At 50.0% G+C, this 22,096-nt stretch overlaps 10 protein-coding genes across 10 annotated transcripts; 4 read left to right on the forward strand and 6 right to left on the reverse strand.

Annotated features, from left to right (window-relative positions):
* Positions 1-694: 694 nt before the first annotated feature.
* Positions 695-2,102, reverse strand: VE01_05148 (uncharacterized protein). Its single transcript, XM_018274614.2, has 4 exons — positions 1,314-2,102; positions 1,065-1,255; positions 942-1,018; positions 695-890 (listed from the first exon to the last, which is right to left on the reverse strand). The coding sequence occupies exons 1-4, from the start codon at positions 1,903-1,905 to the stop codon at positions 740-742; spliced, it is 1,011 nt and encodes a 336-aa protein (XP_018129187.1). The 5' UTR covers positions 1,906-2,102; the 3' UTR covers positions 695-739.
* Positions 2,103-2,747: 645 nt separating this feature from the next.
* VE01_05149 (uncharacterized protein) lies at positions 2,748-3,555 on the reverse strand (the record flags this gene model as incomplete). Its single annotated transcript, XM_018274615.1, has 2 exons — positions 2,748-3,288; positions 3,311-3,555. 2 exons carry the CDS (start codon positions 3,553-3,555, stop codon positions 2,748-2,750), a joined length of 786 nt encoding a protein of 261 aa, XP_018129186.1.
* A 30-nt stretch (positions 3,556-3,585) lies between these two features.
* VE01_05150 (uncharacterized protein) lies at positions 3,586-4,652 on the reverse strand (the record flags this gene model as incomplete). Its single annotated transcript, XM_018274616.1, has 3 exons — positions 3,586-3,997; positions 4,047-4,339; positions 4,407-4,652. The coding sequence occupies 3 exons, from the start codon at positions 4,650-4,652 to the stop codon at positions 3,586-3,588; spliced, it is 951 nt and encodes a 316-aa protein (XP_018129152.1).
* A 397-nt stretch (positions 4,653-5,049) lies between these two features.
* On the forward strand, positions 5,050-5,648 carry VE01_05151 (uncharacterized protein; the record flags this gene model as incomplete). The annotated part of the gene is made up of 3 exons (XM_018274617.2): positions 5,050-5,283; positions 5,356-5,473; positions 5,524-5,648. Exons 1-3 carry the CDS (start codon positions 5,122-5,124, stop codon positions 5,646-5,648), a joined length of 405 nt encoding a protein of 134 aa, XP_018129153.1. The 5' UTR covers positions 5,050-5,121.
* Positions 5,649-5,745: 97 nt separating this feature from the next.
* On the reverse strand, positions 5,746-6,985 carry VE01_05152 (uncharacterized protein). The gene is made up of 2 exons (XM_018274618.2): positions 6,709-6,985; positions 5,746-6,652 (listed from the first exon to the last, which is right to left on the reverse strand). Exons 1-2 carry the CDS (start codon positions 6,908-6,910, stop codon positions 5,922-5,924), a joined length of 933 nt encoding a protein of 310 aa, XP_018129154.1. The 5' UTR covers positions 6,911-6,985; the 3' UTR covers positions 5,746-5,921.
* A 169-nt stretch (positions 6,986-7,154) lies between these two features.
* On the forward strand, positions 7,155-7,699 carry VE01_05153 (uncharacterized protein; the record flags this gene model as incomplete). The annotated part of the gene is made up of 2 exons (XM_018274619.1): positions 7,155-7,163; positions 7,220-7,699. The coding sequence occupies 2 exons, from the start codon at positions 7,155-7,157 to the stop codon at positions 7,697-7,699; spliced, it is 489 nt and encodes a 162-aa protein (XP_018129200.1).
* A 955-nt stretch (positions 7,700-8,654) lies between these two features.
* Positions 8,655-10,647, forward strand: VE01_05154 (uncharacterized protein; the record flags this gene model as incomplete). Its single annotated transcript, XM_018274620.1, has 6 exons — positions 8,655-8,662; positions 8,736-8,932; positions 8,994-9,044; positions 9,087-9,470; positions 9,519-9,786; positions 9,882-10,647. The coding sequence occupies 6 exons, from the start codon at positions 8,655-8,657 to the stop codon at positions 10,645-10,647; spliced, it is 1,674 nt and encodes a 557-aa protein (XP_018129155.1).
* Positions 10,648-11,410: 763 nt separating this feature from the next.
* KHA1 (K(+)/H(+) antiporter) lies at positions 11,411-14,396 on the reverse strand. Its single transcript, XM_059463673.1, has 2 exons — positions 13,881-14,396; positions 11,411-13,658 (listed from the first exon to the last, which is right to left on the reverse strand). Exons 1-2 carry the CDS (start codon positions 14,034-14,036, stop codon positions 11,883-11,885), a joined length of 1,932 nt encoding a protein of 643 aa, XP_059319596.1. The 5' UTR covers positions 14,037-14,396; the 3' UTR covers positions 11,411-11,882.
* Positions 14,397-14,975: 579 nt separating this feature from the next.
* Positions 14,976-20,595, forward strand: VE01_05156 (uncharacterized protein). The gene is made up of 14 exons (XM_018274622.2): positions 14,976-15,706; positions 15,761-16,190; positions 16,240-16,810; positions 16,862-17,554; positions 17,603-17,900; positions 17,947-18,472; positions 18,540-18,654; positions 18,711-18,782; positions 18,839-18,889; positions 18,945-19,009; positions 19,062-19,483; positions 19,531-19,808; positions 19,858-20,241; positions 20,292-20,595. Exons 1-14 carry the CDS (start codon positions 15,494-15,496, stop codon positions 20,518-20,520), a joined length of 4,347 nt encoding a protein of 1,448 aa, XP_018129157.1. The 5' UTR covers positions 14,976-15,493; the 3' UTR covers positions 20,521-20,595.
* VE01_05157 (uncharacterized protein) lies at positions 20,587-22,057 on the reverse strand. Its single transcript, XM_018274623.2, has 3 exons — positions 21,702-22,057; positions 21,264-21,628; positions 20,587-21,198 (listed from the first exon to the last, which is right to left on the reverse strand). Exons 1-3 carry the CDS (start codon positions 21,935-21,937, stop codon positions 20,801-20,803), a joined length of 999 nt encoding a protein of 332 aa, XP_018129201.1. The 5' UTR covers positions 21,938-22,057; the 3' UTR covers positions 20,587-20,800.
* Positions 22,058-22,096: the final 39 nt, after the last annotated feature.

Below are 22,096 nucleotides of genomic sequence, written 5' to 3' on the forward strand. Positions count from 1 at the left end.
GAACCCGCCCGCCAAGAGACAACTGCAATAGTTCTACGGTCTCATACCAGTGCACTCCGCTTCAGCTTCAGCCCCATTTTCTTTTCTTGCTTCACATGTCGGTAATTTCCATTTATCCAACTAGCCAGCATGGATCCATGTCCCACCGACAGCTTTATAGGCTCATGGCACTCTTGGAGGTCGGAAGCTCCTTTTGATCCTCGCTCAAACTCACCTCTTTGAGTACTAGGCCGGTTGACTCTGAGCCGCACCTATTCACCTATTTTGTGTGGTGGGGCGGCTTGATCCAGAAGTAAAATGCACCCTCCCAAAGCGTACGCCTTTGCGTTCTGTATGAATTTAATTTGAATGGACATTGTCGAGCAACAACACCAAAGTCAGCTAGACTCCCGTTCGTAGTGTTAGAAACCTAGGTCTTTGCCTATATCAAGCTTATGCGTATGTGTTTGACAACCTGAGCATTGGGGATTTCACGTAGATGTGGTATAGAGCGGCGCTATGGCTCTTACAAAATTTCCGCAGACATTTTTGCGGTCTTGAAATTACTAGAGAGAAAGTTTAGATTAAACTGCTAACAAGACAATTTCCCTCGAAAGATAAAATGTAAATATCACGAGCGGCAAGCTGAGACATTGCATGGAGTTTAATTTGTCTTGAAGTGATAATGAAGGCTTTACTATGATGTAACTATGACCTTCATTCTGAGAAGACAATCCCCGTCCATTTATTCAGCTAATTCCTATTTGGGAAATGGACTGAGCTTGAGTAGCTTCTCTGCATTTCCGAATGCAATTTGCTTTTTCTGGTCCTCAGTCAACTCCGTAATACTATCAAACCACTTGGGGCCTTCATCGATCGTTTCGTATGGGTAGTCAATAGAGAACAGTACCCTAATTTCTCGTTAGAGGCTGCCTAAACTCTAGTATGCTCATATTACATACCGGTCAATGCCTAGCTCCTGGATTGCGAACAATAAAGAGGGCGTTCCGTAATGCCCACTTGTTGTAATCGAAATATTCTGTGCGTTGTTAGATTCCATGAAGTGTGTGGCACGGAAGAATTACGGTTTTCATAGTTTCACGCAGAGATCTTTTTGCCTTTGGCAAGGGCTCATGCACGTAATAACTCATACGATGGTCGAAACGCCATAACTGATATGGTAAATTTTCACCCATGTGTCCGATCACAATCTGTAGCTTGGGAAAACGATCGAAGATTCCATTCACATAGATTCCTAAAATGTGGAGCGAAACTCCTATATGGGTTCAAGTCAGCACGTCGGCCTTGCTATTCCAGGGAAGGTGTTACCCTACCAACACTGAAAAAATAAGTGGCTCCTCGCAGCCATGGTCTCCCATCTAAAAACAGCTTTGTGACAGCCGGAGTTGTAAGCCTGGGATGGATATAGAAAGGCACATCTAGGGCCTGAACCTCCTCCCAAAATATATCCCACTCCGGTTGATCGTAGAAAATTGCTCCCTCTCCATCAGCGCCAGTCGACTGAAAGTCGTTAACGAGGAGCCCATGGAAACCTAATTCTTTAATCGCGCGCCTGGCCTCCAGAGCGGCAGACTTTGGATCGTGCATGCTCAATGCGGCAAACCCACCAAATCGCGCAGGGTTTTTTCCTATCTCACCAGCAAGGTAATTGTTGGCCCGTTCCGCCAGGGCCTGGGCAGCCTCCGGATTAGTCTCGCCTTGTGGTCCCGGGGCTGTAAGAGAAAGAATCATATATGATACGCCATTCTCGTCCATTCCTTTCAAACGTTGCTCGTGAATATCTACCAGTTGCGCTCCGAGATCTTTAGCACCATTTGGAGCCGTGAAATTATTGTTGCTATTATCGATGTCGGGAAGATTAAATGCCTCTTCAAGCGCGATCTTGGCTATCTTCTTAGTTGCCATTTTGAGTGAGCCTGAAATTAGTTGGAGAGAGCAGAAAAACGTTGCAACTATTGAAAGTCCGTAGTATTTACAGCATTTCTACACGACGGGGCTTTTTATAGCCGACGAGGCCACAATATATCTACTGTGCTGCGTAAGAGTCCATGGCCGACCGCGGTGACCGCAGTTGTCCCAAAACACCGATGATAGAATTTGGGTTTACTCTTGTGCTTAACTTCTGAAGATGCCTAACTACCTAACTATAGCCCAACTCCACAAAGCGGGGCGTAACTCCAATGCCGAGCTAGGACGATATCCGCACTCGTCATTTCCACACTCTTGATCTCCGCGCTTGCCCCGCGCGTAAGATATGACTATGCGGAGACCGACAGTACGAAAGTGCTTATGCTCGCATTATGGGCGGCCTAGGCCATCGGCTAATGGACTAGACTACTGGATAACGAGCTATATTAGTGGTACGTAAGCTAGAACAGCTAAAGTCCGGCACTTTTACGAAATTGAACCTCGCTTCACCCCAAGATCGACCTTGAGGCAGCAACGGGCCCAGACTCCTCAATCTACAATTTAGTTCTCTATAGCTGTCCAAACCGCGGTACAACACAATGCATCACGTTATAACACCAAGAAATATGATCTGAATCTATCACTATTTCCCCCTAAAGGTAGTTTTGGGGTGAAGTGAAGTGAAGTGAACAGCAGGTGACTAACGTGAGCAGGTAATGTTACATGTCAAAATACCAGGGTTTTGCTTCTTACTTAAACGATTCTACCAGTTCTATGCAAATTGAAATTAAAAATCTAGACGGTCATACCCATAGCGACGTGTAGTACGGTAACGGAGGTCATGCATTCTGCTTGATGATATCAGCCGCCTTTTCCGCCACAGCAAATACCGTCGCCTGGATAGTCCCCCGCGGCTCCAATGGAAACAAGCTGGCGTCAACAACCCTGACATTCGAAGTCCCATAGACCCTAAGTTTCGAGTCCACCACGCCACCGTCCTTGGGCGGCAACATTGCGCACGTCCCGCTGAGATGGATCATGGACAGCACGAGTTCCTTGCAGAGCTCTTTGGCCTTGTGCACATCAGTAAGCCTCTCCGCAGTATGCAAACGCGCGCCAACAGTCTTGAGAAGCGAAGCCATTGGGTCCGTCTCGGCAATCTTTTCCATCCAAATGGAATGGCGCGCCTGAAGCTCTAGGTCGACGGGATGGCGGAGAATGCCACTGTTAATTATGGGTGACCCCGTTGGGTCATTTGACTTTAGGTGCACTGAGCCTCGAGAGAAGGGATAAGTGAGGAGAGAGACAATGCTGACGAAGAAGCCAGGGTGTCCCAGCCCGAAGATTCCCTTGGGGCTGGGCCCCTTCTCTAGGCAGAAGCTGGAAAGGAGCAAGAATGTACTGAGCTGCAGGTTCGTTTGGATCTTGCAAGATCTGCCGTAGAGCATCGAACTGCTTCTTCTGGCCGGAGGAGATGTCACCGCCGTTATGGATGTCGATAATATGGAGCAGCTGCGCACGTTCGTCCGGAGGGAAGTCTAGGCACGGCATGAACGCAGACACGAGTGGCACCATACCCAGCGGGCCGGAACCGTCTTTTTGATAAGCGGCCATGGCCGCAGCCGCGACTGCAGGGTCCCGTGCCATGTCGCCGGAGGGCAATCCATCAGCGACCTCTTATTCAAACGAAACGGTTCCATGATCCTGGAGATTCTCTCCCACCCCGGGGTTATTTACGACAGGCTCTATGCCATGAGAACGAAGAAGATCGGCATTTCCAATGCCCGAGAGCTCACGGATATGGGGAGTGTGCGTTGCTCCCGCAGCTAAAATAACCTCTTTCTTAACAGGAATATTGTATGTGTTACCGTCTTTTCTTACTTGGACGGCAGTCGCCACAAAGAGACCGTCCCTCCTCTCGAAGATGGGCTTTTCCATCAGCGCTCCGTTTACAACTCGCAGGTTGGCACTTTTGTATTGAGTCCCCAAAGTAAGCGGCGCCGGCATGGCTCCGCGTGTGAGTAATCGGGTCCACGGCACCAGGACTGACAAATGGGCCTGTTCCAGCGCCCTTGATCGGATCTTCAATCTGTGGATACTCTAAGGATTTGAAAGTCTCGAGCTATGCTCTATGATACGGCATGTATTGATCCCCAAACGAGACCTGGACTGGGCCGTCGCTGCCCTGATCCCGCAGATCGTATTTCATCCCTTGGAAGAACTGACGAACCTCGTCAGGTGGTGCCGCTGCTTTGTGGAACTTGCGGATATAGGGCGACACGCCGTCCCATCCCCAGCCGGGGGTTCCTAGCTTTTCCCATGCATCCATCCCTACCTTTGAGGGATAGATAACCATGCCCAGATTGATAGCGGACGAACCGCCCAGCGTCCGTCCCTGGGATGCGAGCAACTGGCGGCCATTGAGTTGCTCCTATAGCGATGCACATAGCCGTCATCAGCGCCGGCCCTTATCACGTCGCGATAAAACAGAGACTCACTTGCGGACTTGACCTGAAGTTCCAGTCGAAGTCAGGATCCTCATATGTCGCTATACCTAGTCCAGGTGCCATCAGACGGGGGTCATTGAGGCGGTTGGTGCCGGCCTCCAGCACGAGAACCTGTACGTGGGGGTCTTCTATTAGTCGGTTCGCGACAACGAGGCCTGACGTTCCTCCTCCAATAACGACGAAATCGAAGGCGACATCTTCCAGTCCGGCGGCCGAGTCTGTATCAATGGGAGCCATGATACCACGAACAATTTGGTTTAAGAGTAGTAGAAGCAGTCAGTTTTACAGAAGCAATGTCTAGAACTGGTACTTACATTAAAAAAAGGCGAGGAGGAGCTGGGTATGTATTGTTTAGAGGAAATTCAGTTGGCCCCCATTATACCCCTCCTTTACCAGTGTAACGAGGATGCAGGGAGCGAGGACCCGCTTATTCACACTAATCTTAATAGTTGCATTTTCCCATCACCCAACAATCGATACCGGTCTATTCTAACGTTTCATGGTCTGTTGGAATGTTGGAATGTTGCAATGGGGACAATGGTCCGAGTTTGTGAGCCCTGGATGGTAGACTATGTAATGTTAAAGCTTTGTCTCTGTTGCCGCTTCTGAACGTTTTTTTTACGACTGTATGCATCTCATATCTCATTCTCATATTAAACGGTCTTGAAATAAGACGTTTCCTGTTCCATTAGAGTCGTCCGACGAAATGGGCCAATACGGCCTGCGAGCCGAAGATGGCAGGGCCATCGTCGCCATCATGGCGGTTATCGGAGTAGTGTCCATAGCGTCTGTGGCGTTGCGCATTGTGTCAAGGAGAATGAGAGACCTGAGTCTGGGACTAGACGACTATCTAATTATGTTAGCAATGGTAAGTCGGTTTCTCATTCAGTGTGTGCTAACCTGCCTTTGTTGCGGCATGTCTTCGCTGCCGTCTTACCAGCAAGATGGCTCGGATCGCCCCGACACAAAACAGGCAAGCGGCTTTGCAGCCATCCACCTGAACGACGGCTCGAAACAGAAGTACGGTCTCCAGCTGGGGAATCTTGTCGTCAAGAAGAGTGAGATCTCTTCAGGTGGAGCATTTAGGCGTGTCTAACTGTCATTTTAGCCTTTGTCGATACAGGAAAGACGAGTGTACTCGGTTACTTAAGAAGTAGGCTAAATTTTCTTACGAGAGTTTATGAAGATGGGGAGAGAGGTGCTTTGAGGGAGGAAGAGGGGAGGGTGGACTGAGCTGAGTCGTTGTGGATGTGTTTCCTATCTATGGGGCATACCTAACCGGATGACAGTGCAAACCGCTTCGTAACTTCTTGCCTAGCCCCTCATACGGCTTGGAAATAAAATTGGCTTGTACTAGAACTATATGCGGTTCTCTATATTAGAATACGTGACTTGTTGGGCATTGATTCATACAAGTCGTCTCTCATCTCATTTCTATAATATATCAGGCTTCCAGACTCCCTTTCCTCACAACGAAATACACCTTCATCCTTAGTATCCAAATCTTTACATATACACACCCACACCTGGAATCGTCTTGTACAGCTCATCAAATCCCTTTCCCACCCACCCCGTAGTCAACCCACCTCTAGCAACTACACCAAATCCACCAGCAGCCCAAATACCTGCAACCGTAGCCACAACACCGTTGATAGTCCAAAACCTCCTCCTCGCCGTCTTCTGATCCACCGCCCCGGCCCACCCCATCCACCTCGCCCATCCCCACACCACATGCCCAGCCGTAACCCCCACCAGCGCCACCTGCGCCGACCACGCTATAAACGGGTGCTTCGCAAACCCATGCGCCACGTACTGTAGTCCAACCCCCGCACTGCTCCCCTCATGGATCAGCGGCACGATGCGGTTGACATATGCATGGCCGCCCACTAGTCCAACAAGCGCGTACCCCCCCAGCTGTTGCCAGCTGAAGCCCGGCCAAATTCGTAAGCGCTGTTGCAGCCTGTTCGCGATGGAGAGGTTCGAGGCACCGTAGCGCTTGAGGGTCGCGTTGCGGCGGTGCACGCGCAGCGCGAGTCCGGCGAGAACGTGTGTGAGAAGCGGCGCGGTGACGAGGGCGGCTTCCATGGGGAAAGATTGGTAGAAGGGGCGTGTTAGGAGGAGGTATTTGTCGGCATCGGGGAGGGAGCTGGTGACCAGCGGGAGGAGGGAGGTGTTGGTTATGTGCATGGCGGCGAAGAGGGAGAAGGCGTAAGTGGAATATTTTTGGAGGCGGGTTACTGTGGAGGTTGTTAGTCTGCGGTTGCAGGGGTGAACGAAATAACGAGGGGCTCACGGTAATATACAGTGCCATGGCCATTATTGAAGCCGCTCAGACCGAGAGTTCCAACTCCGTGGTGGGGGGGTGAGACTTCATTGGGAAGATTGGGAAGTTGTTTATCCAGGTTTAGGGGCGACTCAACAGGCGACGGCTCGAGTTGTTGTAAGGATATAAGAGTTTCTTGAGAAGCCTCTGCGGCGGAGTTTTGCCGCTCCATATCTCGCACTATGTAGGTTGTAAACTATGTGAATAGTAATGCAACTGTCGCAACTGGTGGGATAGAAGTGATGTGCGGCACTGCGGATAAGCTCAAATTCCGGGGTGCAGTTAAGGTTGCACTTGTGCCTGTTTGGTGCTAGCCGTGCTAAGCTCGGTCCTACCTGCCAGGCCCCGCCATTAAATCGCGTTTGGAGCTTCACTCTTTTCCCAATTCAAAATTTGAACATTACAAACACGCAACCATGCCTCCAGTACGTTAACTATTGATTACAATATCTACAATAACTTCTGCTAACATAAGAACCAGCGCGGCTTTCAAAACCCAGCTCCCAAAACCGAATCCGCGCGCGAGGCGGCGAAATCGTTCTACTGCGAGCTCTGCACCAAAGGCTACTCGCGCATGCCCGACTATGAAGCCCACCTCTCCTCTTACGACCATGCCCATAAGCAGCGCCTACGAGACATGAAGCAACTAACGCGTGACCCTATGGCGTCTACGAAAGCTCGAAAGGCAGAGGCGAAAGCGAATGCTGGAAGTGGCCTTATTAGTATAAAGTTAGGTGGGGATAATGCAGCTGGTGCGCCTAAGAAAGGGGGATTCAAGAAGTCTGGGTTTAAGAGCGCGTTTACACCTGCTGAACCAGAGGAGCAGAAGAGCGAAGCCGAGGTCGTGAAGGGAGAGGAGGTGGTCACGAAGGAAGTCAAGACCGTGAGGGATGTGATGGAGGAAAGTGATACGGATGACGAGGACTATCAGCACTACGACCCTAGATTCCCAACGGATTGAAAGGATTCTAACGGAGAGTTGTGACGCTGACCGCGTATACGACTCAGAATTCCCAACAAACCGAAAGAGCCTTTAGCTGAGGATACTGTCGGTGACCGCATGACTCTCTGGAGTCACCGGCTGCTGGATGCATTGCAAACGAAAGCCTACGATTTATATGGCGCAAATGTTGATCGGGGAATGGAGGATGGCTCAGCTCATGAGGTTCAAGGTTTTTAGAGCCAGAGTGCGATTGAGGAGTGTCAGCGAGTGGGGCTGGCCACCCCCTACACCCTTAAGACACCATTTTAGCATCCAGAGAACTGCAGCATTAGCAAGCACAGGGCGCTAAATAGCCATAACGGAAGGCTCCAATCGGGCAGCACATCAAGCCAACCGCCCAAAACCCTTCGTGTTTTATTCCCGCGATAAGCTCAGGATGCCCCTCATATTTTGCCATATGTTGTGGTCTTCTTCAGCCGTTTCTCTGTTCCGCAGATTAGTACAGCACATGAAGCTTTGAAACCCCGTTACGGCATCTGATAAGCTGCAAATTAAACACATCCTATTCGTCGATCTATCTCATCTGACATATCCGACGACGCGCGGAGTTTCTGATCCTGTTGATTTACTGTCTGATGAAGACCTAGGCAACAGCTTGAACAATGCCGAAGTTGGTGATGTAGCAAGGTTAAAAAGAGCCGGCTAAATAGGCCAGCCACCCCCCAACAGTTTGAGCGCCCTTTTCAGTATCGGCGTATAAATGTGATGCGCGTCTCCAAGTGATTGGTTATTAAGAATGTAAGATGGAGGGCGTGATAAATGCGCTTCAAATAACTAGGTATATATTTAAGTCCCACCTTTTGAACTGAACATCGGAATACTGTACTGCTATTTTCATATTTGCGATTGCTTGAGTCGACGACTACGAGCTACTACATACATACTTGTTAACGTTCGCACCCCTAACTTCAAGATGAAAGAGTAAGGCATCCTAAGTACCCAATTCCTGTCTTTATTTGCATTATTGAGCTACAACGCTTACTGTTCGCCGAAGAGCCACCAGCAAGGAAAATGAGAAGGCAAATAATGCAAATACTGAAGTTGGCGAGCCACCTCAAGGAATTGTCCAGGATACGGCCGAAATCACAGCTGCCCCCGAGACAAAATATCTCACTGGCCTTCCATTACACCTCCTAGGGCTTGCGTTGATGGCATCGATTTTCATGATTGCTTTGGATCTTAGCATTATTAGTATGCAGCATGCTTCAATGCTCTCTTTGCAGATCTGACATTACTGACGAGTTCTTTGAAGCTACTGCTATTCCCAAAATCACAACCCGCTTCAATAGCTTGGGAGACGTTGGTGAGAAATCTTTTCAGAACCAGCTACTCGTAAACTAACAAGTCACTGGCTGGTATGGGAGCGCCTACCTCCTCACCCAAATGGCCTTCCAGCCGTCCTTCGGCAAGATCTACACCTATTTTGACCTAAAACTGACCTTCCTAACCTCCATTGCCATATTCGAGGTAGGCTCAGTAGTATGCGCTGCCGCTCCAAGCTCTATGGCGTTCATCATCGGCAGAGCAGTGGCGGGGTTTGGCGCTGCTGGAATCTTCTGTGGAGGTCTGGTAATTGTAGCCAATACTGTGCATATGCGCCTAAGACCTCTCTTTGTTGGTATAGTGACGAGTATGTATGGCGTGGCATCGGTCCTTGGACCAACGCTTGGAGGACTGATGACAGATTCCCCTCGGCTGACGTGGAGGTTCTGCTTCTGGGTAAACCTACGTATGTTTTTTAGTCATTGGGGAAGAGGTAAAAGCTAATATAGAACAGCATTTGGTGCCATTGCAGTGGCTATCGTCACGTTTGTTTTTAAGCCAACTACGGTTGTTAAAACTGGACTTTCGATTCAACAAAAACTGGCCAAGTCGGGGATTGCTCATGTTGTTATATTGCTGGCTGATTTGACTTGCCTGGTGTTGGCTCTACAGTGGGGAGGATCTGTATATCCCTGGTCCAACTCTCGGGTTTGGGGCCTGCTTCTCGGATTTGGGCTTCTCACCATTCTATTTATCGGCCTACAGATTCGAGGAAAGGAAGAGTATATACATACCTCCATTCTGCTCCTACACTCCTACACTCCTACACTCCCCTCTACTTTTCAGCTGTATGGAAAAAAACTTACAATTCCACCAGAGCACTCATCCCCCCACGAATCGTCACCCAGCGATCCGTCTCCATCTGCTGTCTCTACGTCTCCTTCATGCAACTTGCCATCCTCGCACTCTCCTACTTCCTCCCATTCTTCTTCCAAGCCGTTCAAGGCTCCAGCGCCAAAACCTCCGGCCTAAGCATCCTCCCCTTCGGCATCACCACCGCCATCGCAACCCTAATCAGCAGCGCCATCGTCACCCTCAGCGGCATCTACATCCCCTTCATGTGGCTCGGCGCTGCTCTCCTCGCCGTCGGCACCGGCCTCCTGCATACCCTTCACCGCTCAAGCCTGATGCGGGAGTGGTTCGGGTACCAGGTCATCAGCGGGATCGGCTTCGGAATCGGCGTGCAGATTCCGTTCTTCGCCATCCAAGTCGTCCTCGACGCGGCTGATATTCCTGTTGCCGGCGCGCTGATAGCGTTTTGTCAGTCTCTCGGTGGCACGATTGGCGCGGCAGTCGCGCAGAATGTCTTTCAGAGCTCGCTGGTGGGGAATCTTAATAAGATCCCGGGCATTGACGTAAACCGCGTGGTTAGTGCTGGGGGGGTTGGTGTGGTAGATGTTGTCCCAGCTCCTCTGTTGGGAGGGGTGAGAGATGCGTATAATGTTGCGATTTCGTCGGCGTTTCTTGTTGCTGTGGCCTCTGCTGGTGTTTGCTTTGTGGCGAGCTTGGGAATGGAGTGGAGGACGATCCCAAGGACCAAGAAGAAGACGGACGAATCGACAACGACAGTGATGGCATCCTGAAGGCGGGGAAGATAATAGGTTATGTGCGATTCTTTCTAATTTTGCACATGGTTGCTAATTCAAAGTAGGGAATCTAATAAATCTAGAAGATGTGAAACCGGATATACTGACTGAGGGGACATAAGATTAATTACAGATCAAGGTACCTATTGCAGTCCTCTAGAACAGAGTTTGTGAGCGTTGATCAATGCTGAGCTGATGGGAAATTTCGCATTGGCGTGGAATAAGATGCGGAGAGAGGTTATGGGGGGCTAATTGACATCTGCAAAGTCTTGATCGGAAATGGGCCCGGGAGAGGGATGAGGTGGGCTGTAGATCTATGTTAAGGGGTGCAGGATATAATATTGATATTTTGGACTTGAGAATTTAGCAGTGGTATTCTGGTGTGTGTGAACAACCCAAATGTCATAATTATTATCGTGGATGTTGCTGGTAAATCAGGGGATATGGAATGCAGTATAAACAACGAACAGCCATGCACCGTATAAACATCCGATACCAACTAACTCCCAGATCACATCTCAAAACCCCCCCTCTACATCTCCAACCCTCTTCCCCCAGCCTTAACAACTACCAAGCTGCCCCCTACATTCCCATCCACCATCTCCGCTGCCAACCCCCCCAACACCCTCCCCACCTCTCCCTCACCCCCAATCCCCCTTCCCACAACCACCAAATCCCCCACCCCCCCAACCTCCCCCTTCGCAACATCAATTACCGCTTGTCCCCCCTCCCCCTCCAAAAACACAACCCGCTCCCCCAACCCCGCAGGCAACGAATCCCTCAGCGCACACAAGAACGCCGCATCTGCCTCTCTCCTCTCCACCATCCCCCGCACGGCATCCTCCGCCGCCGCAACCGCACTCGCCCGGCTCCCGCGTCGACTACCCATCCCCAACCGCGGCGCGAACGCCTCCGCGCCAATCCCTGGCACTGTGGGAGGGGGAGGCTTCACCTCGGGTGCTGCGGTGTGGATTACCTGGAGCACGGTCGCGGTGACATGTCTGTTCTTCGCGAGTTGAAGGACGAAACGTAGAGCTACGCGGTCGTCCGCTCCGCCGACGAAGGGGAAGAAAATGTGGTGTCCCCTGTCGGCTGATGAGACGGGTGCGCCGAAACTGCGATCAATAAGGATCGCTGCGTTGCATGGGGCTTCGGATAAGAGCTCTGAAATGAATGCCGAGTGTGCGCCTGGTGTGAACGGCGCGGGTCTGCGTGGCGGGGCGTCGGCTTCGCTATCGGCCGGGAGGGAGGATGGCCAGGGGACGAGAAGGAGGTCGGGAGAGAGAGAAGAGGTTTTGGAGAGCAGCTCGGTGGCGAAGGAGGTGACAGGGACGGTGCTGATTGTACCAGAGACGGGGAGTGCGTTGAGGCGCGCAAAGGTGCGGAAGGTGTTGAGGATAGGATCGGACGAGGAGTCGTCTGCTGCTGAAACTTTCATTACGGACGAGGTACGCTCGGTGAGGGGGAGGAGGCGCGCGCCGTGGACTTCGAGCGCGTGTTCGGGGGTGGTAGTTTCGGAGGAGGGGTCTTCGGGGACGGAGGGGAGGCGCGATTTGTGCACGCGGGTGATGGGGGCGGGCTTTTCGCCGCCGAGAAGGTCGATGAGTGTGAATAGCGCTGGAAGAGACTCGAGGCGTAGGTAGACGAGGAGTTTGTGGATTTGTGTGGACTCGAGTTTCTCGAGGGAGTCGGCGGAGGCGCGGAGCTCGTTGCCCTCCCAGTCGATGTCGCCGCGCTTCCAGGCTTCGAGCTTCTTCTGGTACCAGGGCGGATAGAGGGCGCTGGTTGCGGGGGAAGTGATGACGGTTGTGACGAGGGCCATGATGACGAACATGGTGAAGGTTCTTGTAGAGAGGATCTTGGCTTGGAGACCGATGTTCTACGGATGTTAATAGCTGTTGGTGTGGTCGACTGCTTGGGGAGCTTACCAGCACAATCAGTTCTACCAATCCCTTACAACTCATCAGCACGCCAATGGTAAGACTTTCTCTCCAAACCAGCTTGCAAGATCTCGCCGCCAGCGTCCCGCCTACGATCTTCCCTACCAGAGCAACTGCAATAATCCCAACAACATACGCCCATGCTGTTCCATCATTCAACAGCCCCAGATTCGTGTTCAGTCCCGACAGCGCAAAGTAGAGCGGGAGGAACAACACAGTCACTAGATCTTCAATCTTCTCCGTTAGTTTCACTTTAAAGCCTTGATCATGGGGACATATTAGCCCGACCAAGAAGCCGCCGAAAATAGGATGCACGCCAATGACGCCAGTGAACCACGCCGAGAACAGCGTCAGAAGCAAAATCAGCGTGATCATCCCCTGGGTTGGCCCGTTCTTGATGCTCCCCGTGCGTCGCAGCAACCAGATAAGACACGGCCGAACAGCATAGAAGAGGAATAAGATCCACCCGATTGTGCAGAGAACGACGTACAACGCTGTGATGCCGGACCCGTTATTAACGAGCGCAACGCACAGAGCGAGGAGCACCCAGCCCACGACATCGTTCCCTACACCTGCCGCGAGAACCGTAACACCGACTGGCGTGCCGAGGAGGTTCAGCTCGGTGAGGATACGGCACAGAACCGGAAACGCCGTGATGCTGAGCGCCGTGCCGATGAAGAGCATGTACACGGGGAACGAGATGGGGACAATGCCCTCGTCGGTACGGAATTGATGATATAGTCCATACGCAATGCCGCACCCGAGGCCGAAGGGGAGAATCATACCGGCGAGGCCGACGGAGAGGGCGACCCGCCAGTTTCTCATGAACATTTGGAGGTCTGTCTCGAGGGCGACGAGGAAGAGGAATAGAATAAGGCCGAGGTTGGCGACGAGATTGAGGATGGGTAGACTCGCGTCGGGGAAGATGGCCGCTTTAAACCCGGGGATGTGCATCATAACGGAGGGGCCCAGGACAATGCCGCCAATGACTTCGGCGATGACGCGGGGTTGGCGGATGAGGGAGAGGGGGTAGTGGAGGAGGCGGCAGAAGATGATGATAATGGTTACCTAGTGGGTGTTAGCAGTCTGCATGGGATGAAGTAATCCGCCGTCTTTCTTGACAACAGGAAAATGGCACGCAGAATCGACGACATAGTGTCCTTTCTCGACGGGCTTCGGAGACGAAATACGTATCCACTCATGGCCAACACATATTTGAAAACTCCTCAAGCACCTCTTCTCAACTACTCAACCACATCCCACGCCTCGCCAGTAGTGAGGCCAACTAACCTGTATAATGAACAAAATAATCGGATTCTTTGGGTCATACGTCGCTGGGTTCGCGCCCTCGAGGATACCGCCCTGCGGTGTTGCACGTAGCGCCGTGGTGGCAGCCGCCGCAGCAGCTGCCGTGTTCGAGACGGCGGAGGAGATGGTGTTGGACATGGTGTGTGTGTGTTTGGGGTCGTGGGTGGTTGTCGTTAATCTGTTTCTCAAGCTGGCAGTCTTTGCCACTTGCTGTGTGTTTGCCTCAGCTGCCTCTCAGCTGCCACTTGTTGTATATCTCTCTCTGTGGTCTCTCAGCTGTCTCTCTGGTGCCTCTATACTGCCCCCCAGCCTCTCTCCTGATCTCGTATGTTGTTCCGTCTCCCTCGCTGGCTGGCTGTAGAAGCAGCAGCCGCCTGATTAAGCTTGTCGTCTCGCACAAAGAGCAAGCAACTCGCTGTAAATAGTCACAGCTAAGCAGCTCAACACTGACTTGACAGTATTTGCTATCTTTGTTCTGCACAAACAAAGCCTTAATTACCACGCCTTGAAATAGGAAGGGTTGAGGGACTTATAGCTCCTCATCTCATCCTTTTCCCAGCCTACCCTGCCCTCTACACACTAAGATAAGACCTCTCGCCGCCGATCGGGCTCAGCCCGTGGTTAGCACGCGGGGTACGCATATGCCACACGCCCACTACGGTACACTACGGTACACCACTGCAATAGTATCACACCAGCACATGGCAAGTACGGTGGCGTGATAATGGATGCCCTCATCTAAAGTCAAGTGCGGGTCAGCGCTAGCCAGTGAGGAGTTGGCGTTGCGGAACAACTTTCACCGCCCTACGTCAGCGCCATGGGGGGCTAGCTTGGCGCGAGTTGGGGGCGTTGTAGGGGGACGGGATGGGGTTGGGATGGGGGTGGGATGGAGGGTTGTAGTGGTGTCTACGGTGTGTTTTTTTTTTATACAGGATAGGATACAAGATGTCGGATATCAATATTACAGGTCAGCTGCTGCTGTTTGGTATCGTGTGGTGTTGGGCGCCGGTTATGAGGTGGTAGCACAGTGAGTCAATTGATATACTGTACTCAGCGCCATGTGGACTCTGACCGACTGTATAGTACATATGTATAATACTGGTGGATGGATGGATGGATGGATGTATTGAGAAAATGTGATAGATAAATGCATCCCTGTGTAATTGTAGAGCGTAAGTCTAGGGTCTCACGGGAGTCCAGGGAACCACGTCAGGAGGCAGGAAGGGTATCGTATTCAGTAAGCACAATAGGTCTACGTAGATACAGCGATTTACCGAGCCCTACCGTGTCCTGCACGAGGGGGCTTCCTCACGTGACGTCCCTTTACAATTACCTGAGATGTCTGCCTGGGCTGACCGAGAAGTCCGGGGGAGGATCAGGGTCACTTGCCTGCCTATTACGGTTAGCCTTATCAGATGCTCGGTCTAATCTTATCAGATCCTGCCTAGACCCGCTTTGCATGTGAGTGACTATAACATGCAATGACTGTCCCTCGTTCCCAACGACGAAAGCTTCGTTTATTTAGATCTTAGGAGACGTAGCTGAGACCAATAATAAATTGCGAATACCGACTACTTTTGTGAGACTTTGAAAGCATGGCTGCCACTTTTTGCCCTGAGGATCGGTCTTTTGGACCTACCACCTCGACACAATGCAGACATGGACTCGATTTCACACTACTTTTCCAGGAAAGTTTTTTGACTATTTTGCCAGCAGCTTTGATGATCATTGCTTCCACTATACGGGTGTTCTTTCTCCGTAACAGGCGGAAGGTGGTCCTTAGCCATTCGTTTTATGATGTTAAATTTGTAAGTCGCTCTCAATGCTACACTAAGTTTAAGAGATTGACGCCGTAAATCTAGATCAATGTGACATTCCTTGTGATCCTACGCTTTGCTCTCCTCGTGCTATGGGTTACCCAGGCTCCGCTAAGATCAGAGGTTTCAGTGCCATCCGCTGTGGCGTATTTCCTCGAATCTCTCGCTTTCATGGTACTCTCTCGTTCGGAGCACTTTTATTGCCTACGGCCAAGCACACTCCTGAACTTGTACCTCTTACTGTCGTTGGTATTTGACTTTATCCGGATAAGAACACTTTTAAATATGGGTTACTACTCACTAATCGTGTCACTGGTTGCGGCGGACATGGCGATCAAAGTATGCCTCCTCTTCCTTGAAGGGAAGAACAAGAGAGCCTATTTTTCGAATGCGGACTCAGAGCGCCCACACCAAGAGACAAGTGGTATTTTGAACAGAAGTGTATTTTGGTGGCTCAACTCTTTGTTCCTCACAGGTTCGCTAGTATCAATCTAGGGAGCAAGGGCGCCGTTGACATAATTTAGGATACAACAAAGTGTTAGTTTTAGAAGATCTCTGTCATCTGGACGAAGAGATAGCCTCAGAGAAACCCATCCAAAAGTTTGAAAGAAAGTGGGAATCAACGTCGCACGTACAGAAGCGCAGACTGTTTAAGGCCATCGTCTTGTCGTTACTGCATTTATTTGCTGCCCCTATTTTGCCCAACCTGTTGGTAATGGCACTTACTTTCGCCCAGCCATTCCTTGTAAGCGCCATGTTGGACTTCATTGCATCAACCTCTGAATCGAAGGAGGTTGGATACATAATTGTTGTTGGCTATGCACTTGTCTATATCAGCAAAGCTATTTGCACTGCATTCTACATGCACCAGCTTGATAGATTTGCTACCACACTTCGCGGATGTTTGGTAAGCATTATTTACAAGAAAACTCTCCGGCTAGATCTGAAAGAAGCTGGAAGGGGCGAAAGCTTGACACTTATGAGCGCCGATGTTGAACATATTGTGAAAGGGTTTCCCCTTCTACATGAGATTTCGTCAAATACTGCTATGACCATCATAGCATTGGCCCTACTCTATCGAGAACTGGGTTTAGCGTAACTAATAATCTCTGCATTTTAGTCAAGGTTATTGCTAACTATTTCTAGCTTTATCGCACCGTTGGTATTCTCTACAATTTTGTCTTTGGTGTCAGGCCTTGTGGCTCAACCTTTGATGACTCGACAAATGGTTTGGCTCGAAGCAACAGAAGAGAGAGTTGCCCTCACTGCATCTACCATTGCTTCAATGAAGGGTGTTAAGATACTGGGCCTAGTTGATATGGTGGGATCAACGATCCGAAAATTGCGGCACAAGGAAGTTAAATGCGGAAAGAAATGGAGGATCTTTTACGCCATTTTTACTTTGCTGCAGACACTGAGTTTGAGTGGGACAAGATGGGTCACATACACAGTATTTGGATTAATAGCTCTTTATGGGTCTGGAAACGGGAGCCTGGGGGTTAACCGTCTCTTCACGTCTATGGCAATCCTCAATATTTTCATGGAGCGCCTGGAAATACTCATCCGCCAGATGCCAAGAATCGCGAGCGCGTTTGGATGCATTCGGCGCATTGAAGTGTTTCTCAAGGCCGAGACGAAAAGAGACAACAGAATGGTCATAGAACAAGAGCGCGAAGTCATCGACCCTTATTTCGGGCACGAACTGGTTACCATTCAGCGGCAGACTGAAGATGCAATTGTCATTAGAGATCTCAGCACGGGTTGGACGGAAGATCATGCAGTACTCAAAGATATAACGTTACAGATTCCGGTGGGAAATTTCGCAATGATTATTGGGCCGTGAGTACCACATATTAAGTTGTGGCATTATACTGACATAAATCGCAGTATTGGCAGTGGCAAATCAACTCTGATACAGGCCTTACTTGGAGAGACAGTCACCCATAGAGGATTTATCACAATGGGCTCGACCGACTCCATTGCCTTCTGTGCCCAAACACCTTGGCTAGTAAACAAGTCTATCCAGAAGAACATTCTAGGAACGTCGTTATTTAATGGCCCCTGGTACAAAAAGGTTTTAACTGCATGTGCTCTATTTGAAGACCTGAAAAACTATCCCGCCGGCGATCGAACACTTGTCGGCTCAAAGGGTATTACCTTGAGTGGAGGCCAGAAACAAAGAATTGTAAGCATTTATCATATCCTGATGTTTTCCCATGCTGATTCGAAAGGCCCTTGCAAGAGCCGTATATTCGAAGAAGCCAATCATGCTTTTGGATGACATCTTCAGTGGTTTAGATCCAGTCACAGAGGAAACTATATTTCAAAGCCTTTTGGGTGAGAATGGGATTCTTAGGCAAGAATCTACAACTGTTATCCTGGCCACACACGCCGTCCATTTACTTCCCTCAACAGATCTTCTCGTCGTTCTCGGAGACAATGGAACCATTAAGTATCAGGGAACTCCAGCTAACCTCCCACCAAATTTGGTATCTATGCGAGACGTGTCTGCTGTTGGACAGAAACGTGACTCTCAAACGGACGATTCTAGCGTGAGAGAGTTATCAGTCGACTTAGAGGATACTGAAATCTCTTTGAATCCAGAACTACCCACTGCCGATGCTGCGACCACCGATGCTTCAAGGCAAACTGGTGACCTACGAGTCTATTGGTACTACCTAAAGACAATGGGGTTGAAGCACACGCTTCTATTTGCCATATTAGGGGCAATATGCATGGGATTTGGACCTGCACAAAGTATGTTGCAACCCACCCCTGAGAGTTGCGGCGGTGTCGATTTCATGCTAATGTTAATGCATCATAGATCTATGGCTAAATGCTTGGGCAAGCGATGAGGACTCTGGCCATATTAGTTACTATGTTGGCATATATAGTATTTTCTTCGTCCTGGAGATATTACTAACGACGATTTGGATATGGTAGGTTTTGAAGCCTTTGCTTTAACTTTTACTAACTTACAAACTAACTTTCTCAGGCACGTACTAATCTTTCCGTTATCGGCTTCTTCAATCAAGCTGCATGATAGCCAACTTAATGCTGCACTTAGGTAAATCTCGTCAATGAGTAACTTCCAGGAGAATGGTTGTTAACAGCAGTCTCCAGTGCTACAATGGCCTTCTTTAGCAACACAGATACTGGCGTAACAATTAATAGGTAATTAACTACCCTGAGCCAAAGTTGCTATGCACTGATAATAAAACCTTCGCAGGTTTAGCCAAGACCTTATGCTCACCGACAATGAGCTGCCCCTGACTTTAATCGATTGTGTCGAGTGTATGGCATCTATGCATCATTACAGAAGTTGCTAAACTGATTATCTTAATAGACATATACACTTGCATATACCGAATGGTTCTCATCGGTCTGGCAACAGCATACGTTGCTATAACCTTCCCGTTCGTCCTTGCCACATTTTATTTCGTCCAACGATTCTACCTTCGAACCTCGCGACAAGTTCGATTCCTTGATCTAGAGACCAAGGCACCCCTCTACACGAATTTTATTGAGTCTTTGGCAGGGCTGGCAACACTTCGAGGATTCGGTTGGGAGGAAGAGTTCAAACGCCAAAACAACGAGTACTTGCAAGCCTCCCAGAGACCATTTTTCCTCTTGGCGACAATCCAGCGTTGGCTTGCTCTGGTTCTTAACTTGATAGTTTCTGGAATTGCAATAATTGTTGCAGTAATGGCCGTGCAGTTACGGGGTTCCATTGATCCTGGTTTCTTGGGTCTTGCTTTGGTCAATATCGTAGGTGGTCACTCTAACCCTTGTTTACACATATTGATGCGTATTAGATGACACTGGGCACAAGTCTCCAGTCACTCGTTAGCTTTTGGACGGATCTTGAGACCTCCATCGGTGCTGTTTCTCGGATCAGAGCATTTTCCGAGAATACACCTTCTGAAGATCCATTTAAACTTGCAAAGGCCCCAGGCGGTTGGTTAAAGTCCGGCCAAATAGATATCAAGCACATGTATGCCGGCCATGGCCCAGATTCTGAGCCTGTTCTACACGATATTAATTTGTCAATCGCGCCGGGCCAACATGTCGGTATTTGCGGCCGTAGCGGAAGGTAGGTCCTCCTTGCACAATTCCAAATGTTCAGGTCTAACTAGTCCAAGTGGAAAGAGTTCACTGCTTAGCACCATTTTCCGCATTATGGATGTAAAATCGGGATCAATAATCATAGACGGCATCGATATTTCGAGCATTGCGATAAACCAGTATCGAGGCAGCATTAATGCTCTGGCCCAAGATGCCTTCTTTCTGCCAGGTACCATAAGAGATAACCTCATCTCGGCCAATGCTGTCGATCTATCAGATGAACAATTGGAGAGAGTGTTGCAGCGAACTGGCTTGTGGGATAAAATCCAAGATATTGGAGGATTGGATACCCCGCTGGATGCAGAGGCATCTCTAAGCCACGGCGAAAGACAGCTCTTCTGCCTCGCAAGGGCTATGCTCAACCAGAGCCGCGTCTTAGCTCTGGATGAATTTACAAGCAAGTTAGTACCCCTACGAAACCCACAATGAGACAGTAGCTTATACCGCTCAGTGTTGATATCGACACCGACAAAGCTATGCAGAAAATCATCCGGGAAGATTTCGGACACAAGACAATTCTTGCCGTTGCGCACAGATTGGATACAATACTCGATTTTGACAGGATTGTGGTTCTTGATAGGGGGCGGATCATCGAAGACGGTTCGCCCAGCGAGCTTTTGAGCCGCGACTCGGCATTCAAGGTATTGTATGATGCGTATCGAAGCGAGAAGACGAATTAGAGACAAGTTTGGAATGCAGTTTAAGATAGCTAAACAGGGGTTAAGTGACTAAATATATGACTGAGTGTATGGTTGAATATATTTAGATGACTACTTCGAGAAGTGCGACCCGTTCGTCCCAAAAACAAGTGATAAAAATGACGACTCAATTTCGGAGGCTACTATAACCACCAGGTTTCTTAGCCAAGAGAACCATTGACACCATCGATTACACAGTTTAGAAACCAAACCACCGATTCCAACAATCCCGCTGTGCCCACCCAGAGCACACCAAACCACCTCAAAGCCCATCCCCAGGCCTCCAATACTCCATCCACCGCTCATCCATATCCTCACACCCCTCCTCATAAAACCTCAAATCCGTACTCAGCCTAATCCTCCCCCCAGCATCATTATTCTTCCCACTCGCATGCACCATAAACGGATCATGAAACACCACATCGCCCGCCTCATAATCGCCCACCAGCCACTTCCCCCTCCCGCCCGCCTCGCGCCCCAGGAACTCCTCGCCGTCGTTGGACAGGATCCCGAATTTGTGCATGTGGATGTTGTACGCGTTGATACGCTCAGCCCTAGTGAAGTTGGCTGCGCGACGGGTGAAGTCGTCTTCGATGGCGCGCCCGAGCGGGACGGAGTCGGAGAGGTAGATCAGCCCGCCGCCGTTCGCGGCAATGTCGCCTGGGTTCTTGAGTCAGCTGCGCATCTTCGTCGCGTGTCTGCGGACGACGGAATCGGGAACTCACCTAGAGGCACCCAAGCGGTGAGAAAAAACGCATCCCCGTCTCTCATGAACAGCTTATCGTAGTGGATGCCTGTGCTGACCCCACCGGGGGGGTTATGGCGCAACATTGTGCGTCGGAGGAGGAGTTCCTTCTTCCAGTCCATGATATCCCGTACCATCTGGCGCAGGGCCGGGTTGTCAAGAAAGTGCAAGTAGTTGTCGAGATGGTGGGAACTAATCAGCGTCTCGACCTCCTTCTCGCTGAGTGGCAGGTCGCCGGCGCCGATGCCGCCGTGGTGGAGCGGGTTCTCGGAGGAGTTGAAGATGCCTTCCTGCGGAGAGGTTCCGGGCTCGAGGAGCGCGGTGTCGGCCCAGTTCTGGAAGTAGCTGGCTGATATGTGAGTATTTACTTGATGTGGAAAGTGAGAAAATGGAAAGGATGGGAGGGAAAAGGGCGCACTGTTTTCGAACGTTTAAGACGTCTTCGCGTGGTATCAGGCCTTTCATAAATATATATCCGTCCTCCTTCAGCCTCCTTCGAATCTCAGATATGGGAGTATCCTTTGGAGTGGGACGGAGCCTTTGGATATGTTCATTCTTGATAACTCCCTGATTCGCTCCAATGCCAGAGGGCACGGCTAGGCCGTCTACGTGCCGTTCCGGCCCTGGTATTGTTTGCACAGCAGCAGCTGCCATTATCGAAATCTAGCAAAAGTAAAAATAATTTATAGGAATACTATACGAGGTTATCAGTTACGTTATTAAAGTTGAAAAAAGATTGAACTTTCCTGGAAGATGTTATAAGTCCAGTACTTGAAGTCACACAGAGGCTCGTATTTACATGTACCCCGCATT

This window comes from Pseudogymnoascus verrucosus (assembly GCF_001662655.1).
Source record: "Pseudogymnoascus verrucosus strain UAMH 10579 unplaced genomic scaffold scaffold_30, whole genome shotgun sequence".
NCBI classification, from domain to species: Eukaryota; Fungi; Ascomycota; class Leotiomycetes; order Thelebolales; family Thelebolaceae; genus Pseudogymnoascus; species Pseudogymnoascus verrucosus.

What these genes read in the sequence shown, in the direction of transcription:
- VE01_05148 (XM_018274614.2), bottom strand. Translation starts at nt 1,905, where the DNA reads ATGGCAACTAAGAAGATAGCCAAGATCGCGCTTGAAGAGGCATTTAAT. An exon ending in CACTTATTTTTTCAGTGTTG is followed by an intron (nt 1,256 to 1,313) that starts GTAGGGTAACAC and finishes GAACCCATATAG; the next exon opens with GAGTTTCGCTCCACATTTTA. An exon ending in TGCGTGAAACTATGAAAACC is followed by an intron (nt 1,019 to 1,064) that starts GTAATTCTTCCG and finishes AACAACGCACAG; the next exon opens with AATATTTCGATTACAACAAG.
- VE01_05152 (XM_018274618.2), bottom strand. Translation starts at nt 6,910, where the DNA reads ATGGAGCGGCAAAACTCCGCCGCAGAGGCTTCTCAAGAAACTCTTATA. An exon ending in CCATGGCACTGTATATTACC is followed by an intron (nt 6,653 to 6,708) that starts GTGAGCCCCTCG and finishes CAACCTCCACAG; the next exon opens with TAACCCGCCTCCAAAAATAT.
- KHA1 (XM_059463673.1), bottom strand. Translation starts at nt 14,036, where the DNA reads ATGTCCAACACCATCTCCTCCGCCGTCTCGAACACGGCAGCTGCTGCG. An exon ending in TTATTTTGTTCATTATACAG is followed by an intron (nt 13,659 to 13,880) that starts GTTAGTTGGCCT and finishes AACACCCACTAG; the next exon opens with GTAACCATTATCATCATCTT.
- VE01_05156 (XM_018274622.2), top strand. Translation starts at nt 15,494, where the DNA reads ATGGCTGCCACTTTTTGCCCTGAGGATCGGTCTTTTGGACCTACCACC. An exon ending in GAGGCCAGAAACAAAGAATT is followed by an intron (nt 17,901 to 17,946) that starts GTAAGCATTTAT and finishes CTGATTCGAAAG; the next exon opens with GCCCTTGCAAGAGCCGTATA. An exon ending in ACTGGCGTAACAATTAATAG is followed by an intron (nt 18,890 to 18,944) that starts GTAATTAACTAC and finishes AAACCTTCGCAG; the next exon opens with GTTTAGCCAAGACCTTATGC.
- VE01_05157 (XM_018274623.2), bottom strand. Translation starts at nt 21,937, where the DNA reads ATGGCAGCTGCTGCTGTGCAAACAATACCAGGGCCGGAACGGCACGTA. An exon ending in GTCTTAAACGTTCGAAAACA is followed by an intron (nt 21,629 to 21,701) that starts GTGCGCCCTTTT and finishes CATATCAGCCAG; the next exon opens with CTACTTCCAGAACTGGGCCG. An exon ending in CACCGCTTGGGTGCCTCTAG is followed by an intron (nt 21,199 to 21,263) that starts GTGAGTTCCCGA and finishes TCAAGAACCCAG; the next exon opens with GCGACATTGCCGCGAACGGC.